The sequence below is a fragment of the Rhinolophus hipposideros genome (assembly GCF_964194185.1).
Source record: "Rhinolophus hipposideros genome assembly, chromosome: 5".
Taxonomy (NCBI): domain Eukaryota; kingdom Metazoa; phylum Chordata; class Mammalia; order Chiroptera; family Rhinolophidae; genus Rhinolophus; species Rhinolophus hipposideros.
Genome location: NC_138051.1, coordinates 50,686,203 through 50,711,123, shown reverse-complemented (window position 1 = coordinate 50,711,123; position 24,921 = coordinate 50,686,203). Strand labels below are relative to the sequence as shown.

At 40.8% G+C, this 24,921-nt stretch overlaps 1 protein-coding gene across 2 annotated transcripts in view; it reads right to left on the bottom strand.

Moving 5' to 3' along the window:
- The window catches only part of MYZAP (myocardial zonula adherens protein), an 88,862-nt gene that overhangs the window by 25,595 nt on the left and 38,346 nt on the right, over positions 1–24,921 (bottom strand). For both annotated transcript variants that reach the window (XM_081049405.1, XM_081049406.1), the window contains exons 7-10: positions 23,719–23,844; positions 22,568–22,696; positions 18,430–18,509; positions 16,842–16,947 (exon numbers count right to left, since the gene is read on the bottom strand). In XM_081049405.1, coding sequence (XP_080905531.1) covers positions 16,842–16,947; positions 18,430–18,509; positions 22,568–22,696; positions 23,719–23,844 — 441 coding nt within the window. The remainder of the gene's footprint in view (positions 1–16,841; positions 16,948–18,429; positions 18,510–22,567; positions 22,697–23,718; positions 23,845–24,921) is intronic.

Sequence of the window (24,921 nt, the reverse complement as noted above, 5' to 3'; positions counted from 1 at the left end):
ACTAAAATGTTCCAAGAAGGTCAGGGATAACATTTCATCAAATAATATAAAAAGTGACTTCACACACACAAGTCACACTGTCTCTGAAGTAATCAGAGCGGTCTGTGAGTCAAGAGAAGCGAGAGATGTGCTTTGAATTCACCCTACACAACTCATAGGATTTTCATTTTAAAAAAGAAACAAATCCAAGGCAGAGATATGATCTAGATAAAGAGGTGAGGGGAAAATTCTGGGAATTCTAAGAGAACAGTGGGTTGATGCTAGAGTGAAGAGGTACCTGGTTCTGGGGAGGAAGAACTGGCTGTGGGAAGGATTTGGGGGTACTGAAGCTTCTGACCTCAGGCTCGTGTTTTCCAGCCACTGCTGCTTCAAGAAGCGATTGTGCTGAATGAATGCTGTGCATGCACATTTGTTATCAGCCTAGAGCGTTTCTTACAGAACCATCTTGCACAGTATATTCTATGACCAGGGATGACTTGTTCAGATTAGAGGAGAAAGGACACTAAGACTGGCAGGCAGTGCACAGCCGGCCCCTCGTGCCCTACAAGGGGTGCCAACTTTGAATCCCAACTTAGTCTCCCCTGGAGTCTGGCCCTGGAGCACATCCCATGCCTTCTCCCAATGTGGTACTCAGTTTCTAAAATAAGTGGACTCACCTCTTTCTGGTTTTGATAACGTTTTAGGTAACATCTGACTCCCAAGTCTTTGGCTCTTTTTACACAACTGCTAAATTACACAGCTGTGTGGGAAATGGTGCTATTTTTCACTGCCAGCTTCAAAGAGCCTTGAAATATTGTCTCCTATAACACATAGCACATGATAAACTCTCAAAAAATTAGCTACTATGTTATTATTGTATTTCTCCCTCCCTAGACTGTGGGCTTCTTAGTAAAGAAGCTCTCAGTAAGCTTAAAGACCTTGGTCATCTTTATGTTCTCAGACAATGAATGAATGAATCAACCATCCATCTCTAAACCATCCCTCTCTTAGACTAGAGGCAAGCTTGTCTGGAACAGACTCTTGGAGGCCCTGATGGTGAACCAAGGTGAATGTGGCACCAAAAGCAGCCCCCCAAAATCAGGGGCCACCCGAAATCTGGGGTACCATACAGCTGGGATATAAGTGAAATCCCCCTGGCACCTTTGCTCTCCTTTTTTTGAGTGTTTAAGTTTGTAAATTTGACCTCTAGAGGTGCCCTTCCTGAAGGTGCATTTAGGTCTAGCTGTCACCAGGTGGTGGTAAACGACCCAAGTTAGCAGGCTCAACTCAGGACATTAGGAAATGAGAAATTAGAAGCACTCCTTTGCCAGATATCACCCGTTATCCACACAAAACATAATCTTGTTGCAACGGTTAAATTGAAATGTCAACTAGTAGACCCCTTATAGAACAAAGGGAAGAAACCCTTTGGTAAAATCTGGAAGCTTTTAACTGATGTTAACAGAATTTTTTCTAATTTTTATCTCACTCATTTCGTATATTTTTTGATAACTCAAACTGAACATATGTCTTGCAGCCTAGCTGACCATGCAGGATATTAGATCTCTAAGACTACAGGCCAGTTTGATATTTAAGGGGGTGGAGGGCCTTCAAATTTCTTAGAATTGATAATGGCTTTTCCTCACATTAGCTACCATTGAGTTACCTGCATGGATGGTCTGAGCTTAGCAATCCCTCTTATCCATAGCCATGAACTGGAATCACCAGGGGGGAAGATTTTATAAAATACCAACTTCTAGGCTCAACCCCCAGAGATGCTAAATATATCACTCTCCTACTTAAAAACCCGCCTAAGCTGCCAATATTCAAACTCCCTATCATGGACAGGAGGCCCTTCTGCTGTGGTCCCACCTGATCTCTCCAGTTTCATTTCATGCCTGCAATGAACGCTATGTAACAGCCATTCCATCCTGGCAGCACTCCATGGACATACAATGGTCCTGCCTCCAGGCCTTTGCATAGACTGTGCATTTACCAGGATGCCTTTCCAGCCTCCATCCCCTTCTCCGCCAGGAAACCTCCTGCTGTCATAAAGTACTCAACAGTCACTCCCAGCCCAGCTCTTCCCAAGTTCTTTAGTCTGGCTTCATGTCTCCGTCCTCTGTTCTACCTCAGCCCTTTGAGCAAACCCCTGATAGGACACGTGACTGCCACTACCATCCTTTGTTTACATCTTGCCCTTCCACTAGACAGCAAACCCACCTGGAACAAACATTTAGTGTATCAATTATCCAATATGAAAGAGCAGTTCTCTGAGGAGGTGAAATCACCCTTATCAATCCACACATTTTTATAAACTGCTTTGGAAACAGATTACTATAGTGAAAGGATTCCTCCCAAGTTGTTTTGAAAAGAGCTTGTATGTCAACCAGAGCAAAATGAAATTGAATAAAAATTTAGTAAGGTCCTGTTACGGATCCAGAGCAATCTTGGAGATTGTTGGGCTTCTCAGCTTCCTGGAATTTTTTTCCATTAGTGACAGATGCGTAGGACACAGGTCACTTGTGTTAGATGACGGAATATGATACAGCCCCATAATTAGAATTATGTGAGTAATACTCCACTGTCCAAGACTCATGAAACATAACTCAGTATTACAGTTAGAGATGTGAAGATAAATTAAGGAATATAAGAAACGGCAGCAGTAAATAAGTATTAAATTCTAGACAGCACTTGAAAGGTTTTTTAAAGAAATTGTACTTTGGAGTTTTCTTTTACCAGCTGGCTAATGATAATATACACGTGTGTGGAAAATACCTTACATAAAACAGTAAACACACTGAAACAGAGCACAATTCTAGAAGGTATATTAAAACTGATGGTCACATTGAATGAAATTATTTAAAATCTTCTAAAGGAAAGGGAATTAGATTTTTTTTAATCCAAAATGTCTGTTTTTTATTTTATTGTTTATTTTGTTTTCATTCCAATTTTTAAAATAACCAAGGCCCACAGGCACTTTTATTCATAATCAGGGTATGAGGGCTCCGTGTATGTGTGTGCATGCGTGCACACATGTACACCTATTGTGAAACTTGACACATTTAATACAGCTTCCCAACCTCTATTACCAAGACCCCCACTTTGTTACTCCTTCCCAGGGGCCTTCACTTAAAAAGAGTTCCTACTTGAAACTGCATTGATGAAGAAATAATTCATTTTCCCATTGAAAAATATATCCAAGATGAATAACTGCCAATCAAAGCTTCTAATCAAAATGAGATAACCAGGGTTCTGGATTCTATGTCAAAGTAAAGCAATATGACACTTTGCTGTGAGTCCCTGTAGACTTTTCACAGGAAAATGATGCTATTAGTTTATTTGAAAATTTCACAAGAAAATACCATGAAGATTCCTCATTATTGTTTTCAAAACTCCTAGAGATCCAGTGAATCAGTGAACTGACCGGGGCAAGGATGGAACAGAACAGGCAAGAACTTTCTAGAGCTCACTCAGGACTTCAATCACCTTCTCTCTTTGCTTCCCCTTGCCCTAATACGTCCTTGTTTTCAACCTAAACTTTGTGGTCTGGCGAACAGCTGTCTCCCTTGCCCTCAACAAAACAGAAATCATGTTTGCTCCTCAACTACAAAAAAATGAGAATAATTGATATCTTATACTCTTCCTCTGAAAAGGCTTTTATTTTTGCCACAGTTTCTCTTAATTCTATTTTAGAAGTCTTGTAACACTGTAATTTCAGAGTTATGTATTTTTAAAGTGCATTCTCCTTGATAAAAAAACCACCATAGTAATAATTCAAAAAAAACACAATAAAGTTACCCTCTTTTCCTAAAAAATAATAAAACACCAGGAAATATGACAAGAGCAGAATCTGGCCGGCACTAATGCAGGATGAAAGAACAGTTTAAAAAGGACAAGGAAAATGGTACATTGTCTCATTTTGGGGGGAGTGAAGGAAATGAATGAAGGCCACAACAAAATGAAACTGAACAATTGCTAAATGAAGCTCTGAGTAGGGGAAATGAAAAAATCAATGAAGGAACGGAGGGAAAGAGGTACATTTTTCATCTTCATGATGCTTGAGTGGGTTTGTAGAAATTCATTTTCAATTAATGTGTCTTGTGGCATTCAGCCAGGCTAGATATGATCAGGGCACATATTTTAATCAATTTTTTCGATTAAGTTTGAAGTAATATATAATAATAGAGCTATACCATTCAAAAGGATCAGCTGAAACTGCACTCGGAGGTGAAATAATCTAATTTCGTCTGATTTCTATCTTGTATTAAAGGTAACCCAACTTCTCTTGAAGGAGAGGAATAGCAACCTGAGTCTCCTGAGTGCCTAAACATGACTGGGCTGTATAAATATCAGGGTAGGATGAATGAACTGGCTTTGCAACCTGCTTGCTTTCACAGGAAAGGAAGAAAGAGGGGTGCACTGTGCACCAGGGCTTTCACTAGGTATTATTCTCAGAAGTAACCCTAAGAGTGGCCATCCCTACAGAGGAGGAAACTGAGGCTCCTGAAACTGAGAGTTTCATGATCAGTTCCTCCCTCAACAATCACCTGTGATTATATCTGCATTGGGCCCAGTGTTAGATGCTGGGAGCACAGAGAGCTAGGAAGACTTGGTTTTCCTCAGGAACAAACATCCTGGTGAGGAAGGCAGGCGGTAAATGGGGGAAGAAATGTATAAGAAAGTGCAATAAAGGCAACAGGCAGACTGATATTTGGTACCCACACCCTGACCCCAATACAGGATGTACCTGCCAGCGGCTGATGGTGGGAGGGAACTGTTCAGACCATAGGGCTAAAGAAGGTGACCAGCTCATCCCAGCTTGCCTGGGACTTTCGAGATTTTAGTACTGGAAGTCTCATGTGCCAGGAACTTCTCATTTGCAGGCAAAGCAGGACAATTGATCACGTGAGAGCTCGACATCTCTCTGATGTCAAGGCCCAGGCTCTTTCATTCACACCACACTGATGTTCAGAGGTTTGCCTCCATCCTTCTGGCTGATCACCTATCGCTGCAATGCCAGCCGGCAATTAGGCAAGGCTGGGAAGCATGTTGGGAGATGATACCTTCTTTGACAAAGGATGTGCTGGGGCCCTAAGTCTTTAAGGTTGTTCTTTTTTCCTCTGTGACTTTAGAGGAGGAAGGTGGAATGAATAAGTGGGGAAGAGGGTTTGCTAAGCTTCTCTGTGCTTCCCTCGATGGATGCAGTATCAGGGACCAAAGAACATACACTGAACTGGAATATCCAGGGAGAGAACCCTTTCAGACTAACGTAATGAGATGATTTATATGGAAGTACCCAACTCCACACCTGGCACAAAGCTGGGTACTGAGAAAAAAAAGGTTCCTCAAGTACATGTGCCCTGGGATATGGAGCCTCACTTGCACTGGCGAGGCCTCTCCCGGGAGCCTCCTAGCTGCCCTTCCTGCCCCTCTTTCCTCCTACTTGCCGACCACCCCATGCCAGAGACATCATGCCAGGGCTCTGATGAGGCAACGGTGAGCCATTCAGGAATTTGGAGCAAAGTAGTAACAGACATTTTCTTGGCTTAGTGCTGATAACCCACAATGATTGGTTTCAACCTACATTTCCGGCCTCTTCATTACGATTTCCTCCTACGGTCTAGTCAAACCAGATTAGTGCTCCTTGAACTATCCCATACAACCTGGTCTCCACGGTTTTGTCGGCGTTCTTTTTATTTATTCTATATCTTGTCTGGCCTGTCCCTTTGCACCCATTCAGTCTCTGCCTAGAAAAAATCCAATCCATCTTGCAAGACTCAGTCAAATATCACCTCCTCCCTAAAGACTCCCCACCCACACCAGAATTAGTGAGCATTTAGGGCACTGGGAGAAGCTTAGCATGCATTATATCAGTCACTCCTCATAACAACCCTGAAGCAGATGCTATATATCATTCCCATTCTGTTGCCAAGGAAACTGATTGTCACAGGATAAATAACTTGCTCAAGTATATAAAGCCCCATCAGGAGCAGGGGCGGGAGGCAGAGCCAAATTTCACTTATTCGAAGTCTATGAGCTTAACCATTGTCTCCAGTTCCTTTGCCCCAGCACACAGCTCATACCCCTGATGAACACTTATGATATTCTGCCTTGAGTTTTAACAGGCTTTAATGTCAACCAGAAAGTCCTTTGAGGGAAGGAACTCACATCCATTTTTGCATTCGGTTCATAAAAAAAGCTTCTTAAATGTTCACTGAGTGACTCATCAAAGAAGAACCCCTCCCATAAGTTGGACCTAGCTCCTCATCACCCCCACTCAAGGGCTGGGTTTCCTGCATATGTGAGCACAGAGGCAGGAGAATGAGACTATTTGAAGACAGTGGCACAAGGGAAACAGCTCCTGCTTGATATAAAAGAACTCAGTGGGGCAAGGATAGACCATTCAATAAATGCAGTTAGAGAAACAAGCTTTACATGAGCTCCCCCTGTTCATACCATATATACAAAAAATAAATTCCACATGGATTATTCTTTATTTGTTCAATAAATATTTATTGAGCACCTCCTCTATGCCAGTGATTATTCCAGGTGTTACGGATACAGCTAAGAACAAAACAGACAATAGCCACTGCCCTTAGGGAGCTTACATTCTAGTGGAGGGAAACAGACAACAAATAAATAAGCAAAACAGATAAATGTAGAATATATTACAAGATGACAGGATAGATAGCTATGGCAAAAAGCAGAGTACTGAAGAGGTTGGAGGATATGAGTTGGGGTGGGGGTGTAATTAAAGACCTAAAGGTGAAAACAGAGCTCTAAAACTGTTACAAAATATTTTCTTACGACAAACAAGACAACACAACACAAAAAGATTGAGACTTTACACCAAAATAAAAACTTGTATATTATACAAGACACCATAAACAAACAAAAACCATTGATGTGGAGAAGATAATGGCATCCAAATGTTTTTTGATAAATGATGAATATTGATAATACACAGAGTTCCTACAAATGAGCAGGAAAAAAAAATAAACAACCAAACGGAAAAATAAACAAAAGATATCAACAGCCAACTCATAAGGGTGGAAGCCTGAATGGTCAATAAGCTTATGAAAAAACGCTCAACCTTTCCAGTCGTAATGAGTAGTAATCACGCTGACACAAATTAAAATCAAAACAAAGAGATTCTATTTCACAAATGGCAAAAATTATAGTCTAACAGTGCCAAGAGGTGGTGAGGCTGTGGGGAAATATGCCTTCCCATACATGACAGGTGGAAGTGTATGTGTACTTTGGAAAGAAATTGGGCAAGATCTAGGTGAAGGTGAAATTGTGCCAACCTGAGGCTCTGGCAATTCCTCCTCTAAGTCCATCCCCTAGCTAGAGATGCACAGAGACACATTTGGTACTGTTTGTAACAGAATAAAAATTTGGAAACAAGGTAAATGTCTATCAATAAGATACATTACAATATATTCACATAATGGAATATGAGACAGCCATTAAAATGAATAACTTAGATCTACATGTAACAACATCGAAAACAAAATTGGGAAAAGGAGTAAGTTGCAAAATATATACAATAAATTTTACTTATATATTATTTTTAAAAATTACATACATTTTCAAACTAAGCTATATTCTGATAATAAATATATATGTTGTAAAACATGGAAACATGGTCTGGATAGAGACCAAATTGCCTCTGGAGAAAAAGGGAGGGGGAATAAGGAAAAAGATCTTAACTGAGGAAGAATAAAAAGAGAACCTCTTCTTTGTAATGTTTTCTTTTTATTTAGAAAAACTCTGAAATATGGCAAAATGTTAACACTTGTCAATTTTAGAGAACAGTACCGGCGTTTTTGTTTTTATGGTTCTCTAAAATTTTCCATATTTAAACATTTTTTCCAATAACAAAAAAGAAGCAAAGAACAAATGCAGGCTTTAGAGTCAAAGATCTGGGTGTGGACCCAGCACCATTATCATTTGCTAAGGGACGGCCAGCTACTTATTTTTTAAGACTCTTTAAGTCTCAGTTTCCTGGGCTAAAACAAAAGGTGGGGGTGGCTAACAATACCTCCCATAGAGGGTTAAGGTGGGAATGCAAGGTCGAGATGCAAAACCTTGAAACATCCAATAGCTGGTAGTTACTTGGACAGGAGTGCAGCCTCACATATTCTCTATGGCAGAACCTGGGCACCTAGTCTCTAAGAAATATTTCAGAGCCAATTAGAAACAATCAACAAAGAGAAAGTGGATTCAGTGACATTTACCAAAAAACGACCTTCTCCCTTGAAAGAACAATTTGTATTGTGAATACATTCATCAGTGCATGTCATACAAGGAACCTCCAATATACCTTTCTATAATGCATAGGAAAAAAGGCTCCTATATGTATGCGCTCTCTGAGACCTTCTAAAAACTTTCCATTTTAGATTAAGTATCTAAGATTTCAAAATAAAGTGAATAATATAATGTTACATACTAGAATCTGAAACTATAACATTTTCATTTACCCTAAATAAATTCTTCCTCAGACTTTTGAGCAGCACTCCTGTGGGTCGGGGCCTGAGTGGCCATGAGACAGAATTGCAAACTTAAGAGCCCAAGGCTAATGATCCCGTTAAAGGGAGGAGCAGGGGGAGGATGTGAGCACCTCACTCAGATTTGATAAGCAATAAGTCAAGTTCACCCCATATCACAATCCCAGCAAGAAAGGGTGAAATGAGGGGCACAGACAAGGGCAGGGGGAAGTGGGTGGACGGAGGTGCTATCCAGCTGGGACCCAGATCGAGGAGATCACCAATTAGCCCAGGCCCCAGCGCCAGTTCTAGGAGGAGATGCATGAGGCGCCGGGGGCATGAAATTTGGGAGGCACTCTCAGGGTCCTGCAAACCACCTAGGCACCTATTCCACTCTCTGTGCACAAAATAAAGCCTATCTGGCTTTCAAGTACTCTGTAGCCCAAAAGAAGGAAGATGGTCCAAGGGCAGGAGAGAAGCTCATAAGGGTTGGCCCACTTTCAAGTCATTACATTCCCATTTCACACTATTTCATTTTTTGAATCTGGGTAACAAATCTACTCCACTAGAACAAATACCAGAAACTTTTCCATCAGAGACTTAGAAAACCATGAGGGCAGTGAAGGTATGTATCCCTAGACACAGTGTAGGCCACGAGGCTAGAGTGACATCTAGACAAGCGATTCTCAAACCCAACTGAAATCTCCCTAGTGGAAGTCTGGATACCCAGCAGAGTATGTGGGGATCTGCACTTAAACAGAGTGTAGGTTAACTGCTTTAACAGTTCATTACTGGTATGGAAAATTCTTCATCTGCTACCTTTCCCATCCACTGCCTACTTGCGTAAGCTGAGCAGAAGCATCTAAAATGAAAGACCAAAGACAACTATTGACAAGAACACATCTACCTGCCCACTTTGCTACGAGGAAGTAGTGGGAGTGGAGAACTGTCCAAAGTCTAAGTGATGCTCGGCCCCTTAATGAACTTAATCCATAGCCCCGTCTACAAGCTTATACAGGCCACGACCCCCCAATGACTATTTCTACCACTGCTGCTGCTACTGCTAGTTTTCAGCAACACTGTTAGGTTTTGATAAGAAAGCAGCACCTGTGGCTGTCTCAAGAAGACTTCCATAAAAATAAATCAGGCATGGTTTCTATTTCACTTCAATATATTTCAGCCAAATATATTTCTCTCTTCATCAGATATACTTCTCCTTTTCATGAAGGTAGTTGAACTGTCTATCCAGGCAAAACGTCCGTGGTGATAGAAGCCAACCAAACTTTTCTTAAACAAACAGGAAGGATGCTACGTTGACTAGTGCCGTTCATCTCCATTCAGAGCCTTCTCAGGGCCACCTCCCACATACACATATGATCAAACTGCACGGGCACTTGGCTGCTTCTGTTTTTTCAGGGGTGTGATCTGGTGGGGAGCACTTCCTTCCTGGAGCACTGCAGTTCTTCAAGCCCGTTTCCCATCTTCTTAGCAGGTGTTATCAGCAGCTTTTCCATCTGTAAGGCTCCATTTCCCAAGATCTTAGCACCAGCCTCCACCTGGCACTTTCTGAATGATATTTTAGTACAATTTTTCATTGCAGTTCCTTCTTTGGTATCTAGGAACCCAAGTTTCTAAAAATACTTTGTGGATCTTTGAGTTCTCTTGACTCTGCAGTGTGAAGTTGGACAAGCTGAGGTAATAGTATTTGGTGTTTTCAAAAAAGAGAGCCCTACATGGTCACATTTTCCTTTCAATAGCATGTCCTTCCTGTTTTGTCCATTAGCTCCTCAGATACATGCCACCTCTTCCCAGCAGAGAGAGTGCAAGTGTTCTTCTAATCACCAACCATAAAAGGAATTGCTTCCAACCCAGAGCAGGCTACCATTTTATCATCTTCCAAAGAGCCGGAGACTAAATCTGGAGAAGAGTTCGTGTGACATGATCTGGAAACAGTTCAATTGAGTGGATTATTAGGGTTGTGGGCTCAATGCTACGGCTCCTTTCCCTTACCCCATTTAGCTAATTATCAGTGATGGAGATTCATCTGAATCCTCCAAACACAGGCATTTTGGCAAATGTACATTTGTGTTGCACATTTCACCACATCACACAATAGTTTTAAAATAAATTGTGTGCTAACAAATGTCTGATCCATTCCAAATGGAAGATTCTCAGGATGAAGAGAATTTAAATTTTTTAAATTGCTTTGTGTATAAAGTCTACTCAGAGGACTAATGGCTAAGCTAGAATGCCACACAAAGCACAGAAGAGAAAAGTTTACCCAAAGATCCCATTTGGCTCACAAGACTCTCAAAGGAAAGAAGGGCAACCCTACGTATTGGTGAAAAAAATCAACCCAGCTAACTACTTTTGCTTTTAATTCATTTAACTTTACTTTGGGTATACACAGCAGGAACCCACCCACCAGTAATAATAATAATAGCAGCTAATATTTGTTGGGTATTTCCTATGTTCCAATTAATATTCTGTATTATATATACAGCTGATCCTTTAATAACACATGTCTGAACTGCATGGGTCTATTCATACACAATTTGTTTTTCACTAAATATAAAAAATGTATTTTCCCTTCCTTATGATTTTCTTAATAACATTTTCTTCTCTCTAGCTTACTTTATTGTAAGAATACAGTATGTAATACACATAACATACAAAATGTGTTAATTGACTATGTTATCGGTAAGGCTCCAGGTCAACAGTAGGCTATTAGTAATTAAGTTTTTAGGGAGTCAAAAGTTATACGTGGAATTCAACAGCATGAGGGGCTGGCTCCCCTAACCCTCATGCTGTTCAAGGGTCAACTGTACACCATCTCATTTAACTCTTACAAAAACTCCTCTCAGGTAGATACTGTTATTAACCCCATTTTACAGACAAGAAAACTAACTTTTTGAAACTCCCGTAACTAGTAAATGCAAGTCGGTCTATTTCTAAAGCCCATGTTCATCTCCATTTCCTAGGCCACCTTTCATGTTACCCATAAAGGTCTCTCACTGTACTTGTCTCAGGTCTCTAAATGCACAAGATACATGCAGACTCAAGGCCTGGGAGCTAAGTTATGGGGAGTTGAAAAAATAGAAGAGCAGCCCCATTTTGCTGACTGCCTAAAGAGCCAGAAAGCAGTAACACAAACCTCCACTCTCAGAAGAGTTACTCGTCATCTATTCTTCCTGACCTAGTTGGTCTCCCCCGAAAAACTGCTGTATTATAACAAGAGAATCACTCTTAAAAAATCTAAGGCATGATAATTAAATACTTTCAAAACAAGTTCTTAAGAATTGCAAAAATGTGCTGCTTTGTCTTGCCCTTGAGAAGTGGTCACTGTTAATACTGTGATTTCAACAAGATCCCATATCCTTCTCTTTCTAAGGAGGGAAAGTGTGGCCAAGTGTAAGGTCTTCTGTGTAGACAGAATTGGTTACTTTAAACCAAGGTGAGGCACACACAAGCACTCTGGGAAGAGGACCCATGAGAACCACTTTTGGTCTCTTTGTTAGTGGTAGGTCCTCAGCTTCCACTGGATTGGATTCTGTCCCTTTACATCTGTTATCTGTTTAAAAGTATGGCTAATCTACCTGCCTTGATAACAACGTCTCTCTAGATGGACATGGTAGCCTCTGGGAAGTTTTTATCTGGACACCACCAGGCCAGCATTGCTACTAAGAGTGAGCAGTGTGGATGTGGCTTTCAAGAAGTGCTAGATCCCCGGACAGGACCTTCAGATGGTCACACACTTGGATCAGCTCTTCCTCTTCAGTGCTCCTGGTCCCTGCTGACGGGTTTCCCAGGCTTTCTTCCCTGGAGCCTTTCTATTCCAAGTTAACTATCAGCTTTCCACCTCACGGATAGCAGCTTCTAAAGGAGGATAGCTGAATACATTAATGACATGATAACTCAACATGGAGACTCATGCCATTGTTCTAAGAGTCCAGAGCATTGGTTTTCAATCCCCTCTGCATAGTGGAATCTTGTGGAGCTTGAAACACCGACCACTTTGCTCCTCCTCGAAACCCCAACACCCAGTCCCTCCCTCCTCCCCTCCCATCTGCCAAGTTCTGGCACTTTTTAAAACTTCCTAGTGATTCTAATATGCAGCCTGCATGGAGAAGCACTGATAAGAAAATCAATTCCTTGCACCTTTGCACTCATTAAACATCTAAATTACAGAAGGGGGTGAGGGATGCAATTGCTTTCCACGAAAGAAATTTCTAAAGAATGCCTCTTCTGAAAGTGAAGGGAAACCTCTTCAGACACTTTCTGTTGGAAGAAACATTTCGCCCATCACAAATGCCAGGGAAAATTAAACGATGGAAGTGATGAAGAGAAAGGATGCCTATGGTTGATGTGGAAAAGAGTAAAGGAACTCTTTATTAAATTACTATTTATTCAGCTGAATAATATTTTCCCATGGACAAAATGTAAATCCACCCTTTTGGAGGGCAAATAAGAATCTATTTCTCCCCAGATGATTTTCCCCTTGGCAGAAAAAGCTGTTTTGTTGCTAGGGGACGGGGCCTTGGTGAAGGCAGGTAAATAAGTGTGAATGACCCTGCTGATTGAAGAAATAATATTTAAAGATGCGTCATGGTGTTCACTGCTCTGACTTCAGGTGCCTCCCAGGCTTTTGCTCCTCCTCGATCCCCTGGATTCTTTGATGACACGCTAAAGAATGCAACCTGATTGGAGGCAAAGCACCTAATCCCAAAAGAAGCAGGAAGCTCAAGCCAAGGAGGACTCTGGAACTCAGGTAACCAGACTGGAAGATCCATGAGCACAGGGCCACATCTGTCCTGCTCCCCACGGCTACGCAGCCCAGCACAGAGAAAGTGCTGGTGGATACATGCCACATGGATAGATGAGTGAATTTCCCCACGGTGCTGTTTTTTTCGGTCACTCTATGTTTTCTGGCAAACCCTTAGAAGTCAAAAGGGGCACATACAGGGCTTCTTTTCATATTCTTCTTTTTGTTTTTGTCATAGCCAGAACCAGTTGGAAGAACTAGTAATGGCAGGGAGATAACCAGTCTCTGACATTCGGTATAAAGATCTAGCCTCGCGGGGGTCGTTGGTCCCACACTTCACGCAAGGCACTTGTGTTATCTGTTTTCAATGAACTTGACCCCATAAGATATATATTAATCCTTCACTTCATAAATGCCCACCGTATTCCCTTCTTATATGCACACGTCCTTACTGAAATATACTGTCCCACACAATGAAAATCATCATCATTGAGCTAAGGACTATAAAACCTAGGCCGTTTACTTTTTATTTAGTTTATTATTATTTTTTATTAAGACATTACATTCTACTGAGATGAAAGGAAATACAATACCTAACATTAAGAATACCAAGAACCTCAGTAATAATACCTGGATGCTTGGAGCTGAAAAAGGAAGCCCGTCATGTCTTCGTAGACATGATGACTAAAATGACACCAACAATGGATAGAGGCTGGATTCCCACCCTTGGTGAATGGGAAGCTGTCACACTGACAAGCTTTCCAACTTCATGTGAGAGAAGGAAAACGTTCCCTAACATTCGCTACATGTAAAGGCTGCCTCTATTTCTAGGTCAGATGTGTCCTAACATCTGGGTAAGCTGGAGTTCATGGATAAACACATACTTTTCTTTTAAAGTCAGGGTCCAAAATTTCACAAGTAACTAATTTAGTAGTCAGGATTTTTCAAAATTTGATCCAAATGTCCTGAAGTGACTTAGTTATAATTTGTTAACTTTGCAAAGTAATTTAAGCAAAGTAACGATAATGTTGAGACCATAACAACAGGCACAGCCTAAGAAGCAATAGGGAATTCTTTATTTATAAAGAGCTCTATCTCCTTACCTCATAGGAATGCACTCGTGGTGAAGGGCTACATACCTTCCCAGGGCAGCCAATATTAGAAATGTCTTCTTTAAGTTAAACAAAGAGCTGAAATTTGCCTTTTCACAAGTGCCACCCAGTGGTTCTAGCCTGGCTTTGCATTGCAATACAAAGCAAAAATATATTCTCTCTTCTTGTTGACTGTTTTCTAAGGTATCAATTCAGCTCTTGTGTCTCTCCTGGGCCATATCTTCCCAAAGCCCTTCAACTATTCCCTGAATTACTAGAGTTCTCAACTCCTTTCCAACCTGGTCCAGCTCTTCTGAATGTGCTCATTTGTCAATGTCCCCATGTTTCTAACTTAAAAAAAAAAAAAAAAGTATTCCCATAAATGGTTACAGCAATTGAGATTTTAAGCCATCCTTTTGTTGTATAAGTTCACACGGTGTACTGGAAAAGCACATTCTTACTACCTGATTTAGATAGTTGTTTACATTTAGAATAAAAAGTTTCTCTCCCTAATTCTCCATCCACTGTTGGAACCCAGTGGGCCCCTGGGAGGTGCTCCTACTGATGGTGTCATCCTAAAATTCAGCCCGTGATTTCATTCCAATGACTGGGTCTTTCAGATGTCATCATCAGGGCTTCGAGAAGCTTATTTGGGAGATATTAAATCACAGGTAGAAAAAGAAAGGCATGGACAGTGATATTTATAGGCCTCCCTATTTTCATATGTAGACATTCCCCCACTCCCTTCAAATTGGTACGTCCATCATATTCCAGAAGTAAGTTAGAAAACAGAGAATCCTAAATTTCTTTGAAAATGTGTTTTAAAAATGTATCTCTGATTTGGGTACCAATTGCAAACGCTTAGACAAAATAATTGAATCAGAAGCCAACCAACATGAGGTTTTGTTGATTGATTCTCTAATATTAGATACAAAAACAATACAGACCACCACCCTGTGGTAAGTGGGAGAAATGCACTGCTCCACAGTCAAGGAGCCACAGGAGAAATACCAATAGCCCTGCCCCAGACTTAATGAGTGTGAAATTCAGAAGCAGAAAAATATGCTCTGACAGCCATGGTTCACTGAGATGCTAATTGTGACAAAGTAATGCTTCTCCTTAGGAAACACACTCCTGACATCTATCTGGTGTTGACAACGGGCAGGATTTCCCCAACACTGTTGCTTGCAGTGCCCCTGTCCAGGTGTGCAAAGGGACTATGAAGGTGTATCCATGGGTCTCTCATCTGAACATCTGCTCCCCATTCTTTTATTCCACTGCTCCCTCAGACTTACATACAAGCTGACAAAAGACTCATGGATTCAACACCGTACCACTGGATTACTTGTTTGGGAAGCAGATTTTATCTAACATAGGTGTATGTCCTACACATAAGAAGAAAAAAAAAAAAGCATCCCTTTCCATCCTCACAATTTCCTGACTTTAACCCCACTCCACTAATTATCTCCAACATTTTATAGATCAATCAAAGAGATGTACTTTTAAACTTTTGTCTGTCCTGTGTATGAATTATTTATTAGAAGTAGATACACTTTTAATTTTAGTAATTCTTTAATAAAAGAGATTACTTTTCATAGTACTTAATATAAGAAAAAAGTTTTTTTTCAGTTTTTCCACTGCCACCCAAATGTTTAATAAATTGAAACTTTTTCTTTTCTTTGCAAATTAGGGACTTAGACCCTCGGGAATTCTTATAGCCCTGTTAATACTAATTGCTCTTTTTTCTATCTAATTCTTTTCACTGAGCAAGAAAAAATTATAACAGTATGTGATTAGTTTTACCACAGCATGGACTTTCTTCTATTGAATATCGCCACAAGAAAAAGAGACAGATTATACTAATACGGGTTAGAAGATTTTTTTTTCTCTTACAGAAATATAAATGTTCGACTTACCTGTTTTTTTCATTTAGAAAAACAAAATAGTAAACTATGTGTAGTGTATAGTAAACTTATAATGGTTTCACACTACATAGACGGTTAAGGAGAGAAAGTATGGTGGAAAAAAGATGAAGAAGAAACAGGAGAGAAGAGAATGAGGGAAGAAGAGAGCAGAAAGAGAGGAACAGACAGGAAAAGGGAGTAAATGAGACACACCCAGAAATGAAGAAAGGACATGAGTGATAGCCTTTGGAGAGGCAGGCAGAGGGGGAGTGCAGAGAAATGAGCTGAAGTAAATTTTCTTGTCACACCCTTTGGTCCCTGAGCTGTACACACCAACGTATGGTATTGCTGTTCTCTAAAAGTGGGTGCACTTATGAACTGCATGTCATAGCTTTCTGAACTGTAACCCTTTGATCTGGAGAAAGTCCTCTTTCAGTGAGAGAAACACACAGAGGACATAGGAGGAAATCTCCCTCTGAGTCAAGATGGCAGTGACCTGAACAAGTTCGCTGTGAGCCACAGAAAACTGAGCTGAGTGAGATTGGGCTCTTGAGCTGAAATGTCCCCACCACAGGAAGCAATCATGGGCCCATGACCTTTCACAAGAGCTCACCTCCTCAACCATCTGCTTGACTTTCTTCTGCTGGCAATGCACCATGTCATCTAGGTGTCTGATCCGTTCCCGGAGGCTGGCAGACGCCTCCTCCAGCTGCTGATACCTAACACAAACAGAAGAGAGAGCAACTGAGTCCTACACCAAAGCAGCAACACAAGCATTGAAAGACACCTCTTAAAAGAAATATTGCCAAGAACAAGAAAGGGAACTCCAAGATGCACTTCTAACTTTGTATGTACCCTAGGTGATTAACTACCAATTGACCATGCCACCGTAGAAGAAATATAAAACTTTTTTTCAAGTTCCCATTTGTAAGTTTTACCCTGGACAGTTACTATATTTTCCAGGGACTGAGAGAGAACTATTTTTGTACAGGTAAGAGAGGCTCTGTCTTTTGGGATTAATACAATATTGGCACATCCAGTAAATTATTTTGATTAGGAGAACAGAAGAACAGGAGTCTAGCAACACAACAAAATATCTGAAATCAGAGCTCCCAGCAGAATTCTGGGAAGTCTGAAATTATCATTGTTCTATATAACATTACTTTGGGAAAATGAGAAATACATTGAAAGACCTACTCTGCATCAAAACAGAGTGAACCACATTATAAACATTTCATACTTTAGTTTTTCAACAGCACAAATTATTCTTTGACTTTGCTTGTTTTAAAAAAAACAAAAAACAACACCAACCAACCAAAAGATGAGCTCTTCAGTTCTTGGGTGCCACTGAATCAGAGTACGGGATGAAGGGTCTAGTGGTCTGCTTACTACTTCCTATCTCTGCCAGGTCCCTCCTCAGTACTACGTTAAAGATTAGGGAAGACTCCCATAACTTTGCAAACTCTGAAGTTGCATAAGAGGAAGGAAAACAGGTCTTTTTCTGTCACATACCATACGGCAGGCAGTACACCCAACAGCTCTCTCACAATAATAACCCAATGAGAAGGACACTGCTATTACCGTCATAAACCCCTCCTCCTTTAAAGAAGAATTCCCATTTTACAGACAAGCAAAGATTCTCAGGGTTAAGTAACTTGCCCAAAATGCTCAAATCATCCCAACCTTGTTTTCCTTCACTAGAAGAAGGACCTCTCTGCCTTTTGATTTCTAGAAGAGAACATGTACTACTTCTGCATTTTCTACACAGGGCTTTATACTCTCAGAGCCAAGGGACAAGGTAAGGTTTGACTGAGCAATGTTTGGAAACAAACAAACAAAAAAGATATTTTAAAATTCATTTCCATGGCAATACTATTAGTCACAGTTGATGAGTTTTCTCATTAACAAGATGCATTCTGGAGCTCAAGGTTACAGATAACATTGATAGACTGAAATTTAGCACTTGAGATAGTGCAAAATTAAAATGTGTTCCAATGCACAAGCCATGGGCTATAGGATGTGGCTGTAAGCTCTTTAAGAAACCAGTTCCATACTGGAAGCTCTCAGCCAAAGTTTTGCACACGTAAGTCTGCAATAAGAGATGACTAAATGAATGAAAATGCAAAGGCCAAGTGAGCACACAAACATACAGCATGTCCACCACCTAAATCCATTACAAGATAAAAGGCATTATGTCTTACCTTGCATTGTCAGACTCAGTTATTTCCCCTGACATTTCTGTTTCATGCTCTAAGAGTTGTAGTTGCAATTGATGACGTTCCTGAAACAAACAGACGCAGACATTTTCATCAATGGATTAAACCAAGTTGGACAGAGAATGTATATCAGGCAATTCCAGCACTAGAGAGTTCAAGTCTATATAACATCCCTTGGGTTTTACAGGCCCACTCACCGGAGTCCAGACAAAGCTAAAATATGCCAAACCTGTTGGTGTGTGTTTATAGACTTATTTATGAATTAGAGACAAACATCCTAGATAAAGCCATTCACAATTTCTTTTTTTTAAAGTATTCTGTCAGCCTAGGCTCAGAGAGACGTTTTGTGGAATTTAGAGTTCTACAAAAATGATAATCAATACTCTAAATCAGTGGCCTGTGGTTATTGGGAAATTCTTGATTATTTTCTGTATCATCAACAAAAGAGGCTCTAGAATATAGGAAATATCCTATACACCAATCAGGGTGGTGTTCACACCGGTGTGTTCACTTGTAAAAACGAGGTGTGGTAGTCAGGACAATGGCCCCCAATGATGGCCACATCCTAATCCCTGAAAGCTGTGAATATGTTGCCTGACATGAAAAAAGGAACTCTGCAGATGTGATTAAGGGTCCTAAAAATAGAGAAATTATCCTGGATTATCTATCCAGGCCCGTATTGGAAGGAGGAAGGAGAGTTAGAATCAGAGAGACAGAAATTGGAAAATGCTACACTGCTGGCTGCAAAGTTAGAGGATGGGGCCATGAGTCAAGGCATATGTGCGTACGTGGTCTCAAGAAGTTAGAACAGGCCGGGGAAGCGATTCTCCTCTAGAGCTTCCAAAAGGAACCCAGCCCTGTTAACATTTTGGTTTTAGGACTTCTGACCACTAGAACTATAAGAGAACAAATTCATGTTATTTTAAGCCACGAACTGTGATAATTTGTTACAGCAGCAATAGGAAACTAATACATAGATTAAGTTGTGCATTAAGATTTGTATCCTTTGCTGTTTCTATGTAAATTTACACATTTACCCCCTGAAAACAATATAAAACTATGAACAATTATTTATTTGGACAGAGTGGAAAACGTTACCAAAGCATAGTATTCACCATAACCCAATTTGCACTAGAAATACATGACCAATGTTAAAGTGTAATAAATTTCTTTAAAATGAAGTTTACCAAATCCTGCTCACTAATTGGGAGATGATTTTACTTTAGGCCCTTCTGTAAAGAGTACTAAGCTTCATCTTTATTCTCAGAAATTCTCCCCAACAAACTTTTTCTCGTTATACAGATGCCAAATCTCTTTCCTCACAAGTTATTCAAAGCAAATGTCTGAAAACTTAACACCCTCAATTTCTAAAGCTATAAACTGTGGTATACCAGGGAACAGACCAAAGAGATGGGGGAGCAATCCACCCTGGAAGGAAGAGTATATTATCATCGATGTATTTAGAGTCATAAGGGAAGACCGACTTTTGGTGGGGTTTTGTTATTATTTCTCAATCTGTACAGAGAATACACATTCTTACTGCCCAACTTGGGCAGAATGCCCCTCTTGCCTCCACATGGCAGGCCACTCGTTTACATTAGCTCTGAAATAATAGTGATGAACCTTTCACAGGTGAACTCTCCTTCCAATGCCCCTAAAAAAGCTGTCATAAAGTAGGGCAAAAGGCCTCACTTATAGCACACTTTAGAAGTTTGACTTTTTCCTAAATTGAACTCTTAATACAATAAATCTTAAGTGGACATGACACAATACTTTCTTCCTTTGTATGTACCTGATTACCTGGTGAAACCATCGCCCAGACAAGGGTTAGAACATCATCTGTTCTGCTGAAGGGTCCCTGGGAGAATACATTCCTTAAAAGATTGTTAACTACTAGAAAAGAACTGGTCCAAATACAATGCTCAAAAAAGAAACCGTAAAGGTATATAGGAGAGTAGCCATTCAAAGCACGTGGTTTATCCTTAAGGAAAATCAAAAAACTCAGTGTGAGCCGGACACAAACACTGCCACAGTTCATGCTTGTGGACACACTGTTCACATAGTGTGTGACACAGATTTGGTACAATTCCTGCTCTCAAAGATTTATCCCTAAAGGGGAAAGAGCACTACATTGGTATATCTTAGCTAAGTAAAGCAAGCATTTCTCTAGTCTAAATGGAAAAGATTTAGGGAAAGGATAATAAATTTTCAATCACTAAAGAAAAAGCCAACAAGACTTGGGGAACATTTTGTTACATAAATGTGGGCAGGGAGTGCTGGCCTTACCACTCCCCTGGCTCCTACCCACGCCTTCATACCAGCTCTACATAGAAATCAGGGGTTAAAAGCTGGGAACTTTCCGATTCACAAGGGTACAAAGAAGATAAGCTATAAAACAGGTCCAGCTAAAATAATAATAATAATAATAATAATAATAATAAATAAATAAATAAATAAATAAATAAATAAATAGAAAAGCTGACTCTGGGCAGACACTTAGGCAAGTCTGTAACAAAATAAAAATCAGAGCCCCCAATTTTTGAACCCTTACTATACATATGTTGACATCGTGCGTAGCACTTTACATGCATTTTTCTCATTTACTCCTTACAAAAGCCCTAAGATTAAGAATTAGGATTATCAGCATTTAACCAAAGAGCATACTGAGTTTGCAAAAGCCAAGTAACAGCCCACAACTAGAAAGAGAGACAAGACTGAAACCCCAGGTCTATCTCATTCTAAAACCTATGCTCCCAACCATTGCAGGGACTATTTCTCTGTAAGATGGCTCCCGGCACAAACCACCTCCCCTTGCTACCTGCTCACCTTACTTCTTTATGCTGCAGGACAATCTGTCACCCAGAGGGAGCCATCTTACCAGCATCTTCTGCTGTTGTAGGAGAGCAGTAAAATGGGAGAAAGCTCTCCCAAGTTCTAGAAAATGCCCTGTTGCCCAATCTTCACTACTGCCATCTTCAACCAATACTGACAGTCTCAGCCCTGCCACTTGTCCTCTCTTCAATAAAAGACAGGATTCTGCTTTCCAAGGGCTAGAGGTGAAACTGTAATTGACTCATGAGTTAGCTCAAGTCCCTCCCAAATAAAGATATTACATACCACGGGAACCCCCAGCAAGCCCTGAAGCTCCATGGTACTGAATTTAATGCCATTTCCTCTCTGGTTACACCTCACCTTGTCAGGGGACTGTAGAGAGGCTTATGCTGCAGATATCAGGGGTAAGGAGACTTCTTCTCAGAACCACTTGGAAGTCCAGATATTGACCTTGCTCATATTGTCATCCCCTCTCCCTCCATCATCAACCTGGAGATTCTCAGCATCCAGCATGACGTACTCGTACATGGTAATATGACACAGTCTTGGAAAATCACTGCTGTTCTGCAAACTTACATGCAGCTAGGGAGCCGTTTTCCAGAAGCCAGTCCCAGCTTTGGCCCTCAACTACCACCCCTCCCCAGAAGTCAGCTGTCACCTGCCAAAGGTCACCCTCGCTCTTTCTTCCCTGCTTCCTTCCTTTTCTCTTTCCTCTCTCCCACCCCTTCTTCCCTTTTCTCCACTTCCTGCCCAATCTCTGGCCTTTTCCCTTTCTCTAGGCTGGCTTCATTATCTCAGCTGTACTTCTGCCTTCCCCATGTCTTTCCCCATTCCCACCCATCAGCCTATTTACTCCGCCCACAGAGAAATGTGGCCCCAATCTGACATGTGGCCTGTTAAAGAAAAGCCAACCCTTCAGAAGCACGCCCCAGAAACAGCAGGCTTGGTGTATGGATGTACTGTCTAAATAGGGCCGATCACTCAACAAGGGAACTAAGTTCATGTCTGGGGCACCAGAAAAGCAAGATCACTAAAATATTCATTTTTATAAATAATTTTACATATAATGTTTTTTAAAGCATCGAAATAGTCACTATGGGAAAAATTAGAACTGTCTTGGGATTCCTCATACTTGACAGTTTTGCCTTTTTTGTTTCTTTAATCCAAAATTGCAGGGATAAGAGGAGTCCATGTTGAGGGTAACTCAGACCTTCAGATATGCCTGCAGGGGAACTGAGGAAATGCAGGGACATCTGGGCAAGTAGCAACAGGCCGAAGCTGTGTTTGTTACCTTTTCCATGCGTTCGATCAGCCTGTCCAGCTCCCCAATCCTCTGGTCTTTCTCCTCTAGGCTGATCTCTGCCGCCTGCATCTTTTTATTGGCTTCTTCAATCGCTTTCAGAAAATTATTGGTTTCTTCCTGCAAAAATAACACACTGTCCTCAGCAGAGCCATGGCGTCCCTAGGCTACCAAGCAGGGTCCAAACAGTTCTGGCCTTGCTAAATAACAACGCTTGTTTAAATGCATGAGCTTGGGGCCTAGAAGTATCTCACAGATCATGAACTCAACTTCCATGATTCTGGTTCTCACCTGTAAATAAAGACACATCACATGGCTTTGTAATGGGCCTAGTTATTTATTTTTCCTTTTTACCCTTGAGTCCTTCTGTCTAAAAGAAGCCTACGAGTGTTATTGATCCCTTGACTAGGTGCTCAGAGTGTCACTGTATGTGCCGACAATGTAAAGAGAATTGAGGACAGATTTGGAATTGAATGCAGAGCGCCCAAATCGTTCTTCCATATTGCAATGCACCAACTCAATCCATCATTCAGCACACTTATTAATCCTGTAAAGACACAAGATAAGGCAGACATGGAGCCCCTACCTTCAAAGAACTTATGCTCTGCTAGAGAAGCGAAGATATGAGACATGCAGCCCACTCTCATAACAGGTACAAGAGAATGCCACAGCACCGAGCAGCGAGAGGGGGGCTTCCCAAGGGCAGGGACACTTCTGGCTGTGGGAATGGGAAAGACTTCGTTCATGGAAAGGATGGCATTTTCAAGGCTCTTTGGGAGCGTAGGCAGGATCAAGGACAGGGAGGGAGAAAATTTCAGGTGGAGGGGAGCCAAGTGGAGTGAGGAAAGGCACAGCTGCAGGTAAGCCCCGGATCTGCTTGGATGCTGGCAAATGGTCAGATTAGCTGGAGAGAGGAGTGTATTTAGAAGCTAGAATTGGGGACTATTCTGAAGAGGGAGGGGAATGAATAAAGGAAAGGAGAGAGAAGGGAAGGGAGTGAATGGGCAAACAATAAATTCCTTGACCCCTCACCCAGTCATTACTCCACTAACATACCTCCAAGCAGAAACTCTATTATTTAAACCTCACCAACAATAATGAACCAGAAACTGTTATTTTACTGGCAGCTACAACACACTCACCAGGAGAGCTTCTTTCTCAGCACCGTGCCTCTGCTGCTCTTCATGCAGCTTTTCCTCATACTGGCTGTACAACTTCTTGGTCATTTCTCTCATCACCTCAGCATTGGCTTCTTGGGAGGACTCCACCTACAAAGAGACTCATTTCAGAGCGACAACTTTTGAAGGTTCCAGGGCCTCAGCCCCGTTCAGTCTGTATGTATGATGTGTGGACACACTAAGTGAGCCCATCGACCAGAGTTCTGCCGTGAGACAGAGGCAGCAGGAAATAATGGGGTCAGGGACAGAAGGCAGAGGAAAAGCGTGCACACGTGCACAGAAAATAAAAAGTGGCTCTTACCTTCTACTAATCTACTTGACTTTATCAGGAAAAGCTGTTCCACATGAGTACATTTTTCAAAAGGCAGAAACTTACTGAAGTATCAACTCCACACCCCAAATTTAGCCATTTTTACATTGAATTCTCTCCAAATTGACCATGCTCCACTGACTTATTAATGATCCCTTTCTTCAATGACTTTTCCTGTATAATGGTCTTTTGATCCTGGAACTTTACTATTTTTCATTCTATCAGTTTTAATAAACCTTTTTCTCTGGATAATAGGTCCATACCCGAATTGGTCCCAGAAAGATGCAGGTTTTTTAATCCTTGAATATTCTGTTGTGTGCTGAGAAATAAGATCACTACATTATTAGAATTGGGTCAGAGTAGAATAAACTATAAAATTAAAAAATAAAAAGTTTACCTATAGGAGGAAGCAGGGAATAAGGGAGGAAAGGGGATATTACAGATATAAATATTCTATTTTTGAATATATTTTGTTTTGTAACATTGACTTTGAAACCAAGTAAATTTAGCTGCATAAAAAAAATTAAACTTCAAAAAATTAGTCATCAAGACTACTCAATGGGAAATGAATAGTCTTTCCAACAAATGGTACTGGAACAACTGGGTAGCAACACGCAAAAGAATGAAATTGGATTCCTAACACACCATATACAAAAATTAACTAAAACTGGATCAAAGGCTTAAATATAAAAGCTGAAACTACAAAACTCTTATAAGAAAACATAAGGTAAATCTTTGTGATCTTTGATTAGGCAATGGCTTCTTAGAGATGACCCCAAAAGCATAACTAACAAAAAAATATATTAGACTTCATCAGTATTCAATATTGAAAACTTCTGTGCTTCAAAGGATACCAT